General features: G+C 37.7%; 1 protein-coding gene across 1 annotated transcript; it reads right to left on the bottom strand.

Annotated features, from left to right (window-relative positions):
* Window positions 1-1,039: 1,039 nt before the first annotated feature.
* Window positions 1,040-19,138, bottom strand: LOC103704786 (chloride channel protein CLC-c-like). The gene is made up of 9 exons (XM_008788223.5): window positions 18,785-19,138; window positions 18,261-18,334; window positions 16,242-16,520; window positions 15,120-15,320; window positions 14,044-14,221; window positions 9,452-9,714; window positions 3,871-4,140; window positions 2,631-3,762; window positions 1,040-1,432 (listed from the first exon to the last, which is right to left on the bottom strand). The coding sequence occupies exons 3-9, from the start codon at window positions 16,442-16,444 to the stop codon at window positions 1,343-1,345; spliced, it is 2,337 nt and encodes a 778-aa protein (XP_008786445.4). The 5' UTR covers window positions 16,445-16,520; window positions 18,261-18,334; window positions 18,785-19,138; the 3' UTR covers window positions 1,040-1,342.
* Between the last annotated feature and the right edge of the window lie 1,663 nt (window positions 19,139-20,801).

The raw sequence follows: 20,801 nt of genomic DNA, 5'->3' as shown, positions 1-20,801 counted from the left end.
GTTTGATTTTTTCTCTCTTGAAAAAAAATAACTTTGATATAACTCTCATTGGAAGAGAGAGGAGATTTTTGTATAACAAAGTCATTCATGTGTGCTCAGTGAAAATCCTGCAACTGATAAAACAAGAACCTCACCCCAACACCTGATACAACGTAGTTTACAACTCCAACATCAGAAATGTTCATCAGAAAACAAAAAACTCCAACATCAGAAATGAAAATAGACGAGTGTAATTATCTATGGATGTGGCACAACAGATGGTTAGTCTCAAGGGCAAAACAAAGAGGAACTGCATCAGCTGGTTTCCTGATGTTGCCACATAGTTGGGCCACTGTTACCAAAGAGACAAGGCCATAACAAAAAGAGTATATTAATGCAACATTCATCGCCGACAGCCAGTCGAAGACTAAGCCAAATATACAAACCAGTGGAAGGATATTGCTACGTTCGATAATCCACACAAACGGAAAGATGTATAAATACCAAAGGCAAATCCTGTGGATTCTTAACTGCTGGTTTTAGATAATTAGATTAACTGCACCACACATAGGGCCCCAGATTTATGTACAAGTTCAAAAGAATGAGATATGTACAAGACCTCGACAGAAAATAAAAGCCAATTTTTTTTGGTTACAATATGAGCCAGCCTTGAATCAGCGCTCTACTACCTCTTGGTTAGTGAGCAAGGCCATGTTCCAAAACCCAGATCTGTTTAGGTCCCAAGGTCTATATCAAAAGACAAATCAGGTCAGAAATTATTGCCATGCAAACAAACAGCAGTTCATCCTATATTGAGAGCAAATTCCTCCTTGCAGTGCCCTCTATAACTATCAACCATATACGAAGCCATCCTTGACAAAAATTCTTGCAGGGATGGTCTTGTCTACCCTGTAAACATCAAATATATGTTCTAGCATTTAACAAAATTTATCTCAGTATTCAGTCCATCCACTGGACTGAAAATTTGCAGTAATGTATTTCAACCATCTAAAGATATAAAGCTCTTTTCGTTGTAAGTGTAGGAAAGCTAAACATGATGTGCTACCAAACAATTGACTGCAGATTATTAAAGCTCTTGTATCAATCAAAGTAATATAATTCTCCTGAAAAAATATGGAACACATCAAAATGTCACATGGAGCAAATTCAACAATTGATGTTTAAACTCAGTTCCTTCCAAGCAGATTTTGAGCTCGCAAATGGACCTTCATCCACCTCAAAAGAAAAGGGGAAAAACATACGGGAGGGTAAAACTCACTTTAAAAATATGTATATATAATAATAATAGCAGCAATTTTGACAAACCAAGGGGAAGAGAAACTTGCACCACTGCTTCCTTAGCCTACTTGTGAGGGTTGAAATGTGGGAACAGTCCAAGAATGTGCTCTGGCACGAAGTCATGCCGCGTAAGAATTCCGACAATGGGAGGCCTCTGCAAGCAAACATCTATCAATTTTAAGGAGATCATTGAAGCACATTAACTGGTTTTTGGAGAACTTTAACTGGTGCTTTGGTAAACAGAATGCGTGTATACAGAAGAAGATGCACATCTAACATCAAACTTAAGACGTTACTGAAGCTTCCCAGTTTAACACAAAGTGCAAACCAACTTCCAAAAAGAGAGATGTCAAAATAAACGTGAACAGAGGACCAAGAAGAGCTATTAGTGAAGACCATTCTCATCCCTATTCTTAGGATGCGGGAGAGTATACAATGAAAATAATTAAAGTGCCCGAACTTAATTTTTCCATCAACATACAATACCTTCCTTTTCCAAATAGAAATTCAGATACGAATTAACCAAAAGAAGGTTGAATGTTCTGATGTTCATAACTAGACCTCATTATGATGTCCAGTATTGGAAAACGTTCCTTGCCCTGTGATACCCCTTGCCTGAAGGTTGCAATTCACAGAAATATCTTCCAAAATTATGCTAACAGCCTGAAGCCACAATGTGTATCCTTGTTCTAGTTGAGCAATGTTTTATTAAATAGAGTATTTTCTTTTCAGTTTTCTCCAGTTAGTTCTCAATAAGGATGACATGTATGAATAATACTTTTTCTTTTTTGGTGAATGTGAGTATCACACTTCACATGAACAAAACTGAAACCACTAGCATCCCAACACAGTCCATTTTTGAGTAATCTTTACAACATTAAGAATAATATTGCACATGTAAATCTAAATTGAACATGTATAAGTTTGTGCACAAGATGTAGGAAATATTAGTTATTAAATCCAACATCAAAGATGTCTGAGATCAAACAAATGTTTTCATACTAGAGTTTTTACTCTTACCAGGTAGCAAACAAACATATTGTGCAACATTTATTTATTTTTTTGAATAGAATTGTGCAAAAAATTATATTCCCCGCAAATAACAGCGATATTGTGTGAGTTTCATCAGAATATGGCTTTTCTAAATATAAAGCTTTAGCACAAAAGCAACCAGATTGAAGTGATTTGAGTATGATGAATAAATTAGTTTTCCGAATTTGAATATTTATTGCTATACGCGTGGGTCAAAAATAAGACAACACAACATGAGAGAACACAAAGCACACACACACATGTGCATGCATGCACACATATTGAGGGAGGGGGCGGAGAGAGAGAGAGAGAGAGCTCACCCCTGGTGTCTTTGGCACAACGCAAAGGTGCCTGAGTCCAAGCTGCCGAAAAAGCACTGCAGCTTTTGCCAGTGACATTGTCTCAACCACCGTGTATGGTGATGTATTCGTGATTGGGTGCAGATCCACGTACATGTCCATTTCCTCCTCCTGGATGTCCAAGTCTTCAAACTTCAATCCTTTACCTGATCCAGGCTTGGCAAAATCAAAAGCACCAAATCTCTGTAATAACTCCGTCACCCCAGTTCTCACCCTCTCTTTAGTGAACCTCTTCCCTTTTAACAACACAAGCAGATGAGACCTCAAGACAAGCCCGCACAACTCAGGTGCATCTGAGAAAGGTGGCTCATCAATCACTGGAAATCCATTATGGCCTGTCAACCTCAATGCATGCACTATGTTCCCCACCTTCTCCACACCAGAAAAAGTGATGAGCGGGCCTGAGACCACATCTCCAGCGACCAAGTGCCTCATGTAGGGCTCTGCATGAGCCTCCATGTATGGCAAGCCCTTCATCTTAACAATCTGATCATAGACCCCTAGGTTGAAACCATCAGCTACTGTTTTGGATACCAGAAGAACAAGCATGACCAAGGGGAGCATTAGAAGATCATTGGTGAGCTCCAGAAGAATAACACAGACTGAGACAGTCATTCTCATAGTTCCACCAAGAAAAGATGCTGCCCCGAGCAGGGCAAAGAGGCCAGTATCTAGGTCAGAGATGGGACCCAGAAGAGTCCCTATAATGCGGCCATAGGAAGCACCAGCGAGTATAACGGGAACGAAGAGACCAGAAGGGACAGCAACTCCATATGTTACAAGGCCAAGGAAATAAATGGCAGTGAAAAAGACAAAAAGGGTGGACATGTGGAACTCGTTGTCAGTGTTACCACTGAATAGGTTGCGGATGGCATCATCATTGGTGTTAAGAAATAGGGAGGCAAGGTCATTGTAATGACCTGGGGGGCACTGGAAATTCTTAAAGTTGCCTGAGCGGCCAATGGTGGGACATTGGTCTTGGAGATCTGCTGGGCATGGAATGCACCTGGCAAGCCAAGGGAGTCCATAGGAACAGCATGAGGTGAGGAGAGATATGGTGATAGTGAGAAGTATCTTGAATGGAGCACCTTTCCTGCAATTAATTAAAACTCAATTCAATTTGAATACTTGCAAGATATGACCATGACAATATATAAGGTTGGGATGAAGCATGATAATATGACTGCTAGAGAGTTCATACTCATTAATGATGCTGTAGGTGCGAAGGATCCGGTCCAATAGATAGTTGTAGAGGCCTCCGAATACACCCCCAATGACTCCAAGGACCAAAATTGCTACTAGATCTGGAGTACTATACGTAGTGATGGTTGAACTAAGGTCAAACATTATTAGTCCTCCTTCCCCGAAGAGACCACATTTTCCACTGCGGCAGTATTCTATCAAAGCTCTTAATACCACAGCAACAACAGCTGTTGTGAAGAATGTCCTCCACAGGAGAGCGCTTCGCCACCTGAAGATATATATAAAAAAAATTTGATGTTGATGATCCATAAGTTATGCGACAATCTAGTAAGATATCAGGATATGAACTTAACTTTCAACTGGAAAAGGATGACTACATAGATTCTATGCATATCTTTGTTGGAAATCAAGAGGATTCACACTCACAAATTATTCTATGGAAGAAAAGTGGAGAGAATTTTAGGCACACATGAAGAACTTGTATTCCACTTATTTCAAAAAACAACTAGAGTACATGGATATTTATAGGCATCATTAGATGGTCTTTTAACCTTCCTAATTGAATTGGTCATTACACCATTCATAACCCCAAATAAATCTCAAATAACTCCCTCTAAATAAATCCCTTATAACTCCATGTAACTCCCACATGACTAAAAACCCAAAAGACATGTAACTCCCACATGACTAAAAATTCAAAAGACATGTAACTCCTCACCATACTAATATGCAATTACAAAATAAAACCATAAGTTACTAATATTAAAAAACAAGTTTAATAACCAACACCCCCCCTAAAACTTGGTTTTGCAACTCCAAGCAAACTCCTTAACTTGCAAAAAGTTTCACTCTTGAGGGGCTTAGTGAAAATATCGGCAAATTTGATCTTGAGACTTCATGTACTTGAGCTTCACTTCCTTCTTAGCCATACATTCTCTAATAAAATGATACTTTGTATCGATATGCTTGCTTCGCTCATGTAACACCGGATTCTTGGATAATGTTGCTGATTTGTTGTCCACAAAAATCTCCGTTGGTTCTTCTTGTAACATATGAAGCTCCTTCAACAAATACCTTAGCCAAATGGCTTGACAAACACAACTTGAGATGGCAACATACTCTGCTTCACAAGTAGAAAGTGTAACAATAGGTTGCTTTTTTGAAGACCATGTAAAAGCCGCACTTCCCATAAAGAAAACATATCCCATCGTACTTTTTCTTTCATCCACATCTCCGGCCCAATCACTATCACTATATCCAACAAGTGTGAAGTTATCAACAAATCAATAGAATAGGCCATAATTAAGGGTACCTTTGATGTAGCAGAGAATTCTCTTGGCCACCTTCAAATGGGATGAAGTAGGAGCTTCCATATACCGACTAACAAGTCCAACCCCAAATAGAATATCCGGCCTTATGCAAGTTAAATATCTTAAACTTCCAACAAGACTTTTGAAGAATGTAGGATCTACCTTTTCTCCATCTTCTTATCTTGATAATTTGACTCCACATTCCACGGGAGTGCTCACCGGGTTGCTATCATCCATCTTGAACTTTTTGAGAACTTCTTTAGCATAACCTTCTTGAGAGATAAAAATTCCATCTTCCATTTGCTTCACTTCAATGCCAAGGTAATAAGCCATAAGGCCAATGTCCGTCATTTCAAACTCTTGAGACATAGCTTGTTTGAATTCTTCAAACATAATAGAATTGTTGCCGGTAAAAATTAAGTCATCTACATACAAGCAAACCACAAATATATCTCCATTATCATTGACCTTTGTGTAAAGGGCATGCTCATAAGGACATTTGGTGAACTTGTTGTCTGGAAAATACTTGTCAATTTTGGTATTCCAGGCTCTTGGTACTTGCTTCAAGCCATACAAGGCTTTCTTTAATTTCAAAACTTTATCTTCTTGCCCTTTCACAATATATTCCAAAGGTTGTTTCACATAAACCTCTTCTTCAAGAAAACCATTCAAAAAAGCGGACTTCACATCCATTTGATGGATTCTCCAATTGTTTTGTGCCGCCAAAGAAATAATTAATCTAATAGTTTCCAAACGAGCAACGGGGGCAAATACCTCATCATAGTCGATCCCAGGCCTTTGGTTGTATCCCTTGACAACAAGTCTTGCCTTGTGCCTCTCGACTTCTCCTCTTGAATTCTTCTTTGCCTTGTACACCCATTTAACTCCGATTGCCTTTTGCCCTTCCGGAAGAGTGGTGAGCTCCCAAGTTTCATTCTTCTCTATGGCTTTGATTTCTTCATTCATAGCATCTCTCCACTTCTTGTCTTGAGTTGCTTCTTCAAAGCTTAGAGGTTCACTACCAGCAAAAAGACAAAAAAGTGTTAAATCACTTAATCTTTTCGTTACCTCATCCATGGCATCATATATGTCTTGAAGACTCCTTGTGCCTCTTGGTCCTTCACTTGAACTTGCCTCACTTGATGATGGAGATGGTTGCACTTGAGCGGATGATGGAGGTGTTGAAGGTGGAGAAGGGGGCTCCGCCTCTTCAAAGAAAGAAAAAAAGTCATACTCTTCTTTTGGAGAATTCCAATCCCATGAACTTGCTTCGTCAAATTCAACATCTCTACGAGTGATGATCTTGTGACTTTTTGGATTGTACAACTTGTAGCACTTGGACCTTGCATCATAACCGATGAAGACCAATTTTTCACTCTTGACATCTAGCTTAAAGCGCTTTTCATCCGGCACATGTGCATACGCTATGCTTCCAAAAACACGCAAATGAGAGACACTTGGTCTTCTTCCACTCCATACTTCTTGTGGTGTTTGATTTGGCACACTTTTGGTAGGACACCGGTTGAATAAGTACACTGCACAATTAACGGCTTTGGCTCAAAAATCTTTGGGTATATTCTTGTTTTTTAACATACTCCGAACCATATTAAGGATAGTTCTATTTTTTCTCTCCACGACCCCATTTTGTTGCGGGGATCTTGGAACCGTTAAAGGATGGTGAATTCCATTTTCTTCACAAAATTTTTTGAAAGCAATTGATGTGAACTCACCTCCTCTATCAGATCGTATAGCCTTTATATCAAAACCACTTTGTTTCTCAACAAGTGCCTTGAATTTTTTAAATGCTTCAAACACCTCCGATTTTTCTTTAAGAAAATACACCCAAGTTTTCCGGCTAAAGTCATCAATAAATAAGAGAAAGTACCTGTTCTTACCAAAAGATGGTGGATTGAATGGACCACAAATATCCGAACGAACAAGTTGTAGTGGTTCCCTTGCTCTTGTGCTAGCTTCTTTTGGAAAGCTTTTTCTTGATTGCTTGCCAAAGAGACATCCTTTACAAAGTTGATTTGGGTGGTCAATAAAGGGCAACCCATTCACCATATCCTTCTTGGCCAATAATTCTAGCCCATCAAAATTCAAGTGCCCAAGCCTCAAGTGCCAAAGCCAATTTGGATCTTCAACACAAGCCTTTAAGCATTTAGCAACATCGGTTTGAAGGTTAAGCAAAAACATGTGGTTTCTTGTCATTTTAACTTTGGCCACCAAACCTTCCTTTTGATCTCTTATCGAAAGACTAAGATCTTTCATTTGAATATCATAGCCTTTCTCTAAGAGTTGTCCTAAGCTCAAAATATTATTTTTCATGCTTGGGATATAGAAAACATTAGCAATAAATTGATGATCACCATTTTTCAAAAGAATCAAAATTGTACCTTTTTTCTTGATCGATACTTTGGAAGAATCTCCAAAAACCATATTACCGCTTGCAGTTTCATCCAACTCCACAAATTTGCTTTTGTCACCGCACATGTGGTTGCTAGCCGCATTGTCAAGATACCATAAATCATGATCTCAATTTTTTTCTCCTTTGCATGCCAACAACAAAGTTTGCTCCGTCTCTTCATTTTCAACATAGTTAGCTTCTTCTTCGGCATTTTGAGAAGGACTTCTACACTCCGAAGCAAAATGACCATATTTTCGACGATTATAGCAACGAATTCGAGATTTATCATACCTCCCTCCATTTGATCTCGAATTGTTTCCTCTTCCACATCCTCTTGATTGATACCATTCTTGCTTCTTTTCTTCTTTGTTGGATGATCCACGACCACCTCTTCCTCTACCACGTCCACGACCTCTTTCGCCTTTCCAACTACGATCTTCTTTTTCTTTCAAAGAGACTTTTGTTTGTAACATTTGCTCTAAAGTTTCTTGCTTCTTGACAACCTTCTCTTCATGAGCTTGCAGTGACCCCATGAGTTGATCGATTGTCATGGAGTCTAGATCTTTGGACTCTTCGATGGCTACAACAATAAAATTAAACTTGGGATCCAATGAACGAAGGATTTTTTCAATAACCCTCGTATCACTCATATTTTCGCCGTACCTCCTCAGTTGATTTACGATGGTTAACACCCTTGAAGAGTAATCTGAGATTGATTTGGATTCTTTCATATGTAAGGCTTCAAATTCACCACACAAAGATTGAAGACGAATCTTCTTGACTTTGTCAACTCCTTGATAGGAGTTTTGGAGAATCTCCCAAGTTTGCTTCAAAGAAGTTGCATTAGCAACTCGTTGTAGCATGCCATCATCCAAACATTGATGGATGATCATGATGGCCTTCCAATCCTTCTTTCTTGTGGCTTGTAAGGACTCCTTTTGAGCTGGAGTCAAGAAATCTTTATTCTCCGATTCCGTGTAGCCTTTGTCAATGATTTCCCACAAATCTTGAGATCCCAAGATTGCCTTCATACGGATACACCAATTTTCATAGTTATCCTTGGTGAACCACGGCATTAGAAATGGAAGCATTCCATTTGCCATCGCTCATTCTCACAAGAAAAATCTGAGCTTTGATACCACTTTGTTGGAAATTAAGAGGATTCACACTCACAAATTATTCTATGGAAGAAAAGTAGAGAGGATTTTAGGCACACATGAAGAACTTGTATTCCACTTATTTCAAAAAACAACTAGAGTGCATGGATATTTATAGGCATCATTAGATGGTCTTTTAACCTTCCTAATTGAATTGGTCATTACACCATTCATAAACCCAAATAAATCTCAAATAGCTCCCTCTAAATAAATCCCTTATAACTCCATGTAACTCCCACATGACTAAAAACCTAAAAGACATGTAACTCCCATATGACTAAAAACTCAAAAGACATGTAACTCCTCACCACACTAATATGCAATTACAAAATAAAACCATAAGTTACTAATATTAAAAAACAAGTTTAATAACCAACATATTACAGTTCAAATTTATGCTATCTATGCATTCAGCTCTTTAATTACGATAGAAAAGTAATAGTTATGCTGAAATGTGTTGCTCGTCTTCCCCTTTGATTTACATTGCAATTGTATTGGTGATCAAATGTAGAGTCATGCAACAGAAGATATGAGATCATTCTTCTTTGCTCCCTTTTTCGTGCTTTTTGCTATTGTCCTATGGGGAAGGCTGCTAGTCAGACGTGTCGACATTTTTCCTAGACATGTATCTTCATAATTACAAGCTGGGACATAACATCGCCTAATGTAATTCGGAAATAAGTTTAAGGAGATAAAAGGTATTACCAAGATGCTGCTTCTTCAAGAGCAAAGAGGACACCACCCACAGGTGCTCGGAAGGCAGCTGCCACTCCAGCTGCAGCCCCGCAGGTGATCAAATCTCGGCGATCCCTATCATTCTTAAAATACCTGAGCCATGTCCATGTCAGGTGGTACTTGCGAGACCCACCCTGACCAAGTAAGTTGGCAATGCATGCTCCTGTATGTACCATAGGCCCTTCCTTGCCCAATACAAATCCAGCAGAAACTCCAAGAACTGAACCAAATATCTGGAAAATTGTAAAATCAAATACAGTAAACAGATAGTTCCCAAACAAAGCATTTAACAGTTGTTTGTGCTTTCTTCATAAAGTGATATAATACGGTAGCAGATTTTATATTGATTTACATATCCTGCATTCTCTATAATTACATACTGCATATCATAGTTTATTTTCTTACAAGAATATTTATCTTCTTGTCTATGCAATGGCTGAATCTTGTATTTTAAGTGAATAACACTTGGCATGACCCAAAGCAACTATATACCATGCTACATTGAGGAAGTAAAATTTCCTAGGTCTTAAAAGGGTCTTTTAAAACAAGTTTTCATGTAAAGAATCAAAGGGGGACAACATAATCATCAGAGCTCCAACAGGTGTGATCTACATGAATTTCTGTGGATAGCTATATTAAGGCTTGATATACATCGCTGACCCCTTCCCTATCAGCATAAGCTTGGAAGATCTAGAGGTTAGTTAGCATGGTATCAAAGCCATAAATCTCTCTTGTGCAACCCATCTATTGATTGAGTAGCCTACTTTGTGTTTAGGTGTGCCTTCTCATCACTTACACTCACCGTGGCTGCCCCTTGATTAAAGAGTTCTTTGCATTAGCAGCACGGCGAACTAGCAATGTTGCTTTGGTCCACCACTCTATTTTCCATCAATCTGCTGCCTATCCATTGCAACATTTTGTAGCAGAATAACATATGCTGTCTTAGTTTCTGTGCTGAAAATCATCAACTGTCAGCCCTGTTACAGCTGGTATATTTATTGTGACTGTTTTCAGCTCAATTTGCAATGCATCCTATCTGATTTGCAGCTAGAGGTGTCTCTCTACATAGTCTAAATATTTCTCTTTGGAGCTACAATCTCATCTTCTGCCATATACTGCTGTTGTTGGCTGTGCACTTCAACTGTTGGAGAAGTTCCTGAGAGATTGTTTGGAAGGTGAATGACGGCTAATTGCTTTAACCATGCAAACCAATCTTTTGGTCTCCTTCCTCAACGATTGTGTGGTTCTAATCAAGGTCATTACAATGTTCAGTAATGCTCAGATTTGTGCACTTATGCCATACAAGTGCATTTGCTTGGAGCTTGTCAACCTTCATCTAGTCCCTTGCTTGTTATTGCAAGATTACTAATGCCCTACTAGCTCCATTGATTGCTCATTCTTCCTCCATTTTCCTGAGCATTATCTTGGAGTGTCTTGCTTGAGTTTGTTTGCATGTCAAGTCATGTCAAGTCTTCACTACTTTACTCTTTATCGCTTCAATTGTTGGTAGTGCTGGAGAAATTGATTTTATGTTGGATCAATCTTCCAATTGTCAACAAAGAGTGGGCTCTTATTCCTCCAGATCTACTTTAAGCAATACATATGGGCATTCAAGATTGTGCAAGTATTGCAATATTGTAGGTCAGAGGATCCAAATGTAACAAGCTTGCAAAGAACAAGGTTCAATTGTAGAAATCTACGGCAATTGTTGCTACATCTGTGGGCTCCTCTTCTACAAGCATGTCTTCTCTCTCTCACAGGATCATCTACAACTCTCAGATTTTACTTCTACTACCACTGCTACAACTTCACCTCCTACTTCTGATATTACTTTTTTGATTTATGGCATCGTAGACTAGCACATCTTTCTGGACCTAGGCTCAGTTGCCTTGTTAGTACTGGTGCCCTTGGTTCTGTCTCGTCTACCTCTTTGACACGTTGCATGGGTTGTAACCTAGCTAAGTAAACAACCATCCCTTATAATACTAGTCAATTTGTGTCATCTGCACCTTCTGACTTAGTGCATTCTGATGTTTGGACTTCTCCAGTTCCTTCTAAAGGTGAAAATCAATATTGTGTCACTTTGCTGATGATTACAGTCATTACACTTGGTTTTATCTTATGCTATTCGGATAGCTAGCAATCCAGTGTTTCGCGAGCGTACCAAGCATATTGAGGTAGATTGTCATTTCACTCAACATCATTACATTGCTCTAACACTCTCTCTACCATATATGTCTTCTATATAGCAAATTGCTGACCTACGAAGTTGCATACCGTGCAGAGATCTTATCATATTCTTTGTACGTTCATATTTACCTTGAGTCATACTTTAAAATTGTTGCACATTTCTACACATTTGGCTCTTCTTCTTTCACTTCCTTGAATCTATCATGGATTCATGGAATTAGAGCCAAAGGTCATGCGTTCAAATCCCTGTTAGACCAATTTTGCCCTTTTATTTTCTTTTCTTCCGTTGACTTGTACACGGTTAAGTTCTTCTTGACTCGTTCTTATCTTAAGTCATTCTTGACGCGTTTACTCCCTCATGTGCATGGTCCGGGTTATACTGGAGGGGGATGTTAAGGCCCAACATACAATGTTGACTCCTTCCCTAACAACTTAAGCTTTGGGGCTAGCGATTAGTTAACAAGGTAATCTTGTTCTCTTGCTATGCTTAGAAGATTCCTGAAAATCTCTGAAATCTTCTGAGTCATCTCATGAAAGTTTTGTACATGGACAGTGTAAGGTGAAAAAATAAAGTCGGTGTTAGTGTTATGCAGTCATTTATTAGATGTTATACAGAGCTCCAAAATTGAAGGCACAGCCCTTTGTCACTAATGTGTGAGCTGTACGTATAAAATAAAGCCACTCCATTTGTTCTCATCCCCTCCCTCTTGTTAATTCCAGTTTCATTCTATAAACCTATACCATAGTTTTCATACTCTGAAAGACCACATGATAGTTCAACTCCAACCACCTCACACCACCCCCCCCCCCAACTAAAAAAAAACCAAACATCTCCCACCCCTACCCCCAACATGCACACAAATCGAAACAGTCTTACCAATGTACTTGCATGCATTCCAAATCAGACAGATCTGTCCTGCAGCATCCTGAAGTTCTCAAACAATTGGACTTTCATAAAATTAAAATTTATATAGGAAGACTTTGAGCTTAAAAAATTTGTTAAAACATAGAGTTGATAAAGAAAAAAGTAATAAAAAAAGTAACTTCTTTCTTTTAGATTGAGAACTTTTTCTTGATAGATTTTGTACGTTATTGCTATTTTATACAAGAACTCATGTGTCAGAATCCTAATCCTGTTTTCTGGATCTTGCTCACTCTATTCCTCTTTTAGAGTGTTTCCAAGTGTTAGATGGTATCTTTAGATAGACTGTTCTGGTAGTATAGAGTAGCAAAGGATGACAAGGAGGAGATATAGAAACTGGTTTTATCCAATGGACCTATTGCCATGGCAAGCACCTTGAGGGAGTTATACAGGTAGAGGAAAATATATGATTTTTCTTTTTGGATCATTGGATGAAGACTTTAGGCAAGTTTGATATAACCAGTAAGACCAGGCCTTGCTAGAAATTTTAATTTTTATTATAAGAGAAAATGGTTGAAAAAGATTAGCTTCAAGGGGCCCTTCAGCCAATAGATGGTAATTACTTGCTGACTACTAACTCTATGTCAGATATTGTGGTAACTAGCACATTTTCTGTTGATACTATTTATCATGGTAAAAAGGAACATTCTTAAAACTGAAGCCGTAGGTCTATGGTCAGGACTCTGGAGTCAGGGCTGTAGGAAACTGGGATGTCAGATCCTGGCAACTTTCGTGTTTAAGTAGATCCATGACTGTAAATTGGTAATTATTTCAAAAATATCTATGCCCCCATGGAGAAAAGAATTGTGCTAAAGGCTACCAACAGTACTTCTTTTACTCACTTTTGCTCAAAAAATATTTGTTTGACTCATTCTACTAATTAATTGAGAGGCAAATGACATTGCTAATTAGGTAGCTAACCATGCCCATCCCAAAAGTAGCATCTTCGTAAGTTCTAGATAGTTTATAGTGAAATCAAAGCAATGAGTGACAAAAATGTAACCCCAACCCACCACCACCCCCCCCCCCCCCCAAAAAAAAAAACAAAAAAAAAGGAAAAAAAAGAAAAGAAAGAGAAAAGAGTTAGGCAACATACCGAAGTCAATAGCAATGCAATTAATCCAGTGGAAATGAAGAAAATGGCATCTCTGAATTATTATGGTGAGATGACTAAATTATTATAGTAAAGATTTGAACTATACTTTCAGAGAAGATCAGGAATCTTGTCTCTGAAATGGGATCTTTAAATAAAAGAAGCTTTCTTTGATACCAACTGACAAAATTAATGAAGTTTAAGAAAATAAAAAACATCCTCGCTACACTAGAGTGACAAACTCAACGACTCAATTCTGGCCCTTTCCTTTTAGGAAAACACAATTATACGCCTTTAATTTTAACGTTCATTGACAAGAAAAAGAAAAAACTAAACCAAGATTAGCCTCAAAATTACCTTTACAAAAAGCGTACTCGGAGCTAATATAGAATGAGCATCAATTCCATTGAGATATGCCTTCACTTCAGGTATACCAGAACCAGCAGCTGCAGGTGCAATGTAAGCACAGATGGCTGCAGCTGCTGCTGCCAATACTAAATTGCAACCAGAATATGCCAAAAATGCTGCAAAGAACCTGCACTGGAACCAAATAACACCAATAACAAGAAGTCATCAAATAGAGGTGAAATCTCAGACATTTAAGATATCTATTTCAATTTTAAAAAAAAACTCTAGAATTTAAAACTATTTTTCATTGCCATAATTAGATAGTCATAGCAAATTTATTACAATTGACCATTGTAATTGAAATTTAGGCAATTAAACACTATCTAAACTTTTGTCAAATCACATTAAAATGAAACTAATTAGTTCCTCTTTTCTCTAATATTATTAAACACAATTTAAAATTTTGTCAAATCACATTAAAATGAAACTAATTACTTCCTCTTTTCTCTAATATTATCTCAAAATCAACATTCCAAAATCCATACAGTCAACCTAAAGAGATAGACACAGAAGCAGAAATCAAACATCATTTATCATGCAATATTAACTTGTTCAGCTTAGAGACCAGCATGTTTATCAGTTCCATCTAGAGTTTGTTATATTCTCATAACAAATAACAACAGAAAGAAAGGTGACGCTGCAATCAGGTGGGAATTGTTGCCAACCATGAGACGAAATTGCACCCTGGTGATAAAAATTTATAAGTTATGGGAAAAGGAAACCTAATCTATTTTTAAAAATACAATACAAAATACTCCTCTATATAAGCAAGAATGAAGAAAAGCATGGTAACTATTCTTAAATTTGAGGATTTGAAATCAATTTTTATACAAGATATTGATGAATGTTTTTAACCTTTGTTGATCTCTTCTCTCTCATTACATGTTCTTTCTATAATTTATCTCCAATAGTTTATTAAATCTTTGTAGTTTTCCCAATTGTTCTACAACAATAGTTGAACCAGCGATGCTTAGTAAAATTCATAGATTAGTCACTAAACAAGAGAAACGGATATCAGGATTTACCTATGCTCAAGCATAAGGTCACTAGTTAGCAACAATTTGAATCCGGCAATATTCTCAACTGCAAGATTGTTGAAGAAGCCGACAAGTCCAGTTCCCAAGCCTATAAGAAGTGCAAGAGTCCACTTGAGGACAATGTATTGAAATATCTGAACCTTTTTCCTTGATCTCCAGTCTTGCTTAAAAAGATCATTCTCCACAATTCTGAGAACAAATCAAACTTAAAATTAGCAAATAATATAGTTTGAAATTCGTGCATTCAAAAAAAATAAAGAACAATAGTTCGAAGTTCTTTAAGATAGGATTACAAGGAACACATGCAATTTCTAATATTTGTCCACTTGCTCTCTTTATTTAAAAGATGAATGTTTATGCTGATCTGGCAATGATGTTCCACCATTATAGGTTTCCTTTCCGTAGTTAGTGGTACTTTCTTAAGCAGTAGAAAAAGGAATTAGAAGTAATGATTGAATTACTGCAAGCTATCTCTCATAACAAGGCATGCACAATGTTCTCAACATTTTATTTGCTGCTGTAAATCCATCAGTACATGACTCAAGGTTTAATTTAAATCCTTTTGCTGATCAAGGCCCAACCTAACTCTATACAACATAGCTGTGCCACAAAACAAAGGTAATTCTTCATTACAAAAAAGGGGGAAAAATCAGTTGATAATCTAAATATTGTTGAAAAATACATCAGTCCGGTTCAAATTAACAAATCAAAAATGTGCAAGGATCTACGATCACATCTGGTCAGCCCTTCCTTTATTGGCTCCACCCCTTCTTCCAATTGACTACCAATTCAAACAATGCAACAATTCGAAAGAAAGGCAATCAACGGTTTGGATGAAACCATTAATTATCAAATATCAAATTAGATAGCAAATTGCAAAAATTCTTGATTCTAGCATAACCATATCAACATGAATATATTCCCCCATCTTACTTAAGTAATTCAAGTGAAAACTTAACCCAAAAAATAAATAAATAAATAAATAGCGGCAACTATATTTCTTTCACCATCTGTTCAGCCACTAATCACTATATAGCATACAGAAATCTATGTTCGTATTAATGATGAACCAAAAAAAATCAAGCACTAATCTTTAGCATTTCTACTTACTCATAATCCAAGCTTTCAATGGAGCAAACATTGGCACCAACTATGGCAATCTGGGAGGTTGTGTTCATGGTCCTCTTCCTCAGCAGCAGTGGCTGCCTCATCCCTGCCTCCTTCTCGTCCTCAAACCCCGACCCGTTCCTCTCTACCTCCCTCCCCAGTCCCTCCATGCTCTCTATGTCGTTATTCCCCTCTCTATTATCCATTTTTCCACCTCCTTATTCCCTCCCTCCCTTAAGACAGACAGGAGACAGCCCTCCTTTCTTATCCCTCCTATTCCACCTGCAGACAAGAAGTAATCACACAAACAATAATTGAATATAACTATACTAGACAAATGAACGTCAGTACACCATCCTACCATCACAGGGCAGGAACAAAATTATAACACGTAAATGGGAATAGTAACAGTACGAATAATAGTAATAGCGGGGCGTACTTATCGACAAATAGAAAGAAGGGAAAAAAAAAAACAGAGAGAGACAACAATTGATGGGACCCACCAAAGAAGGACGCAAGGCCTATGACGCGGCAAAGCAAGTTGGAGGGCCGTGACGTGGGGCCCACTAGCCTTTCCACTTACCCACCGACCGAAGTTGGTGGGCCCCGATGGTTAATAAAACTAATTAGACCCTCTTTAGTAGCCTGGCCCCGGAACGGGCGGTCCGGATTTAGCTGGGGCATGGGCCCAGTCCAAAACAATGTGCGTGATAGCGTGGTTTGTGAGTCCGTGAAACCGTTAGCATTTAAGTTGTGACAAAAGAATTAAATCATGGTTTAGACGTGTTCTTCGTAACAGGAACAAACATAAAAGGGGGATTTAAGTTTGGAATTTCCCTCACGTAACTGCCAGAGCTTCCGTAAGATCTGGATGTGGAACCAAGGTTCGGTCCGCCTTATCCTTTGAATCTTTTGCCAGGATTCTAGAAAATGGAGAGGTTCATTCTATAGATTATGTGACTAACTCAATGTGGAAAATTCGTAACATGGTTCAAAACAATCAAATTTAGTGTTTATACCATAATAAATCATCTGAGAAATTAGAGAGTTAAAGGTAAATTAAACGCAATTTAATTTTGAATTGGGACAACTATCTTGCTCCCACAACAAATCAAATCAATAGAGAACCACCACAATTTGTTTTTACAAAGAATTATTGCATTTCTTTTGATCACACATCTGTGCATTAGAGTAAAAAAAAAGAAGAATTTTTTTTTGCATACATATCCTTCTAAAAATCTAAATTTGCATGAATACACTCTTAAAATTTATATTTATTTTTGTACCATCATAAAACACTATTTTTGTATAAATACCCTTAATATAACGGTTTTCTAACATCATTAATAAAAATTATATTTATTTTAATTAAAAATAAAATAAAATTTTAAAATTATTTTTTTGTCCAATACCTCGACCGGCTTATAAATATTTTTTTTTTATACATCTATCCATTAGAAATATTTTAGTCATTTTAGTTTGAAACCGTTAATTTTTTAATGGCATTCGATGGTGCAGGTACATATGCAAAAATAGGAATAAAAAAAAGAATAGAATAGCAAAACAAGTGTTCTACGAGGGTATATATGTAAATATTAATTTTGGAAGGGTATTCTTCCAAATTTTAATATTTATGAGGCTATGCATGCAAAAAATTCAAAAAAGAAATTGTGTCCAATTTAACAAAAAGTAATCAAATGGAAACGTGAATTGAGTTGAGCAATGTCATTATCATACAAAGACAACCAAAAATATAACCATTGGAATAGAGAACTCTACATAATAGATGTAGATTCGACCGTGAAAAAAAGAAAAATAGCTGCAACATTAATATTACCTTTTTAGATTTTTTTTTTTTGTGAACTATGGGCTATTGATGGGCCATGGTGGTATCTTCCTAAATAATCTATTGAGTCTCGTGGATCCCGTTTGCTAACAAAAGGAGGAGAGGGCCCGCTAAATGCTAAAATTTCTCGCACAGCACATGCAATTCCGGACTAAAAAACGACACGTGGCAGTTACCTTGGCTCCGAAGAGGTGGAGAGAATTCTCGGACGCTCTTCCCCTCTCGATTCCTCCGATAGTTCTCAAAATCCCTTCAAGAAAATGGACAAAAACAGTAAAAAGAAACATCACGGATCTACGACTCTATGCGAATCGTTTCATGTTTATCTCATAATTCGTTGATATTTACTATATTTAGTAAACTTTGCAGGGAAAAACATTAAATTAATGGAACAAAAGGGATGTTTTTAATTCGATTCTATAAATCCGAAGGAAATTTATATAATTCGACTCACACACGTACAAAGATCTTTTCAGAAAAATGATATGATTAAATTCGGTGAAGTTTCGCCATGAAACAAAGATTTTTAAGATCTCACCATGAAAGAGGGTAAAACTAAGGAATTAACTGATCTTGTGATTTTGCTCTTCCGATGCTAAATCTTTCTCAGGATCGACTTCAAATCTCAACAAAAAATCATTTCAAAAACGTTTCTTGAGCTCTGATTCAAGTAAAAGGATTCAAGAGCTTGAAGAAATACCTGGATTTACGATGTGGGCGTCTTCTTGCGATCGAAAGCTAGGGAGCAGGATACCATCTGCCGCGACTTAGAATTGGATCATTGGAAGGAGAAATATGGCCCCAAAAAATACTCAACTGGATTGATCGAATCGTGGAGAGAGCCGGAGAAACATTTAGTTTTATTTTTTTCGGTTGAAAGATCGCTTTCTCTTCTCTTTTCCTTCTTCTCCGTGAGTTACAAGGGGAAAACAATTGGGGCACGAGACACCCGTTGATAAGGGATTACGACAAAAGGCAGTCTTACATTATAAAGAGCGAGAGGCGACTGGAAGCAACGAAGAGAGAGAGAATATAGCAAGCCCCGCTTAAGCTTGGACATTGAAAAAATTAATTAAATTTTTTATTACCTGGGAAATTATCATGGTAACCTTTTGTTACTAGATATCTTGGATCCTAATGGTAACATATTAGGAAGTTGGGTTCAAATTTTGTCTGAAAATTAAAGTGGATTCCATCAATCGGATTGGTTAAATTGGAAGAGTAGTCTGCATTTGCCAATTGGCTTAATTGATAAAATTACTAGATTTGATCCTGACTGCACTTAATAAAAAATTATAAATCAAATTCACCTTCACATATTAAACAAATTTGTAGAAAGATGCAAAAACGAATAAAAGATATGGTTGCGGTGTACAGAATTTAATTTAAGATTAAGCAAATCTAAGCTTTCCAAAAGAATTCCTCCAGAAACCTTATCCAGATAAATATAGGATTATCCTTATGCAAAGCTCATTTTACCCCTAATATTGTGTATGGATAGAGGTGGGACCATGACAATAAAGATTGAAGATGGATAGCAGATGGTGGCGATAAACAAATCTAAGATGTTGGACTAAATTTTTTCTCTACAACAATAACTCAAACAACTTATGTGTGAGTACAGTCACTAAAATCAAAAAAGAGGAGATGTCGTAAACATGAAGGAGTAGTTACATCACTAGTCCACAGGGCTACTTTAAAATGCCGAGCAACAAATGAGGCGACTCAATCTGCCGTCCTATTCGCTTTTCAGAATATATGAACTGCTTGAAAGAAGTCCAAGTCTATCTCTAGTTAACGGATATCATACGGCAACGGATGCCCACTCCCATATTGGTGCTCTCTCTATATTCAATTAATCATTGTGGCCGAATTTTCCGCATCAAGATAACGCTGGATGAGGGTCAAAGGTTCGTAGGCCCGAGGGAAACCGGCATGCCTTGTAATAAAAGCAATGAATCAAGGGTATTTTGATAATTTAGTGTCTGGTGGGAGGTGGGATAATTTTAAATATGTTCTCACGTTCCAGAACAATCCAAGCTCTCCGGTCTAACGTAGCAACGAGGTCATATAATGACGTGTCTAATTTCTAGTGGCAAACAAGGTGGGGACCACGTGCCATTTCAGTTGGCAAGTTCCGGACGACTCACCACATGGAGCATTTTAGTTGGGTTGTTCCGGACACGACACCGAGAACAATAGTGGGCGAGAGGTGGGCCCAAGATTATGTCAGGAGGTCCCGCAGTGCAAAAGTTAAAGGAAGCTGTGGTCCCATCATAGCCGTCCATACAGCCAGCTTGCGTGGATAAGTCCGCGCTGCACCGGCATCTGGCATTCCATGTGCCACGTGGTTGGTCTCTTCGGTGAGGGTCCGCTTACGTCGGACCTGCGAAATAAAATAGCGTGTGATATATATGTATATATATTTTTCATCACGACCCCATCAGCATATACGTGGGAGGTCCTAACTTTATGCCTATGGTAAATCTCCACCGTTCATCAGGCTTGTCCTGGACAACAACAGATTGCATAAGAACTATGTGGTTCAATTTTTTCATGGCACATCGCACCATTGTTTTTTTTTTAGTTCTTGAACAAGCAACGATTCAAGCGCCTGCAAGAAATTTCTGTTTTATAAATTTTTGATAAAGTAGCTCAGTGAAATGGAACCTTATCTCCAACCAAGTGATTCTGAGTTCGAAACATGCGGGCATCGA

Source organism: Phoenix dactylifera, chromosome 4 (genome assembly GCF_051530095.1).
Source record: "Phoenix dactylifera cultivar Ajwa chromosome 4, Ajwa_hap1_PhDact_Kaust_v1.1, whole genome shotgun sequence".
NCBI classification, from domain to species: Eukaryota; Viridiplantae; Streptophyta; class Magnoliopsida; order Arecales; family Arecaceae; genus Phoenix; species Phoenix dactylifera.
This window is presented reverse-complemented; position numbering and strand designations above follow the sequence as displayed.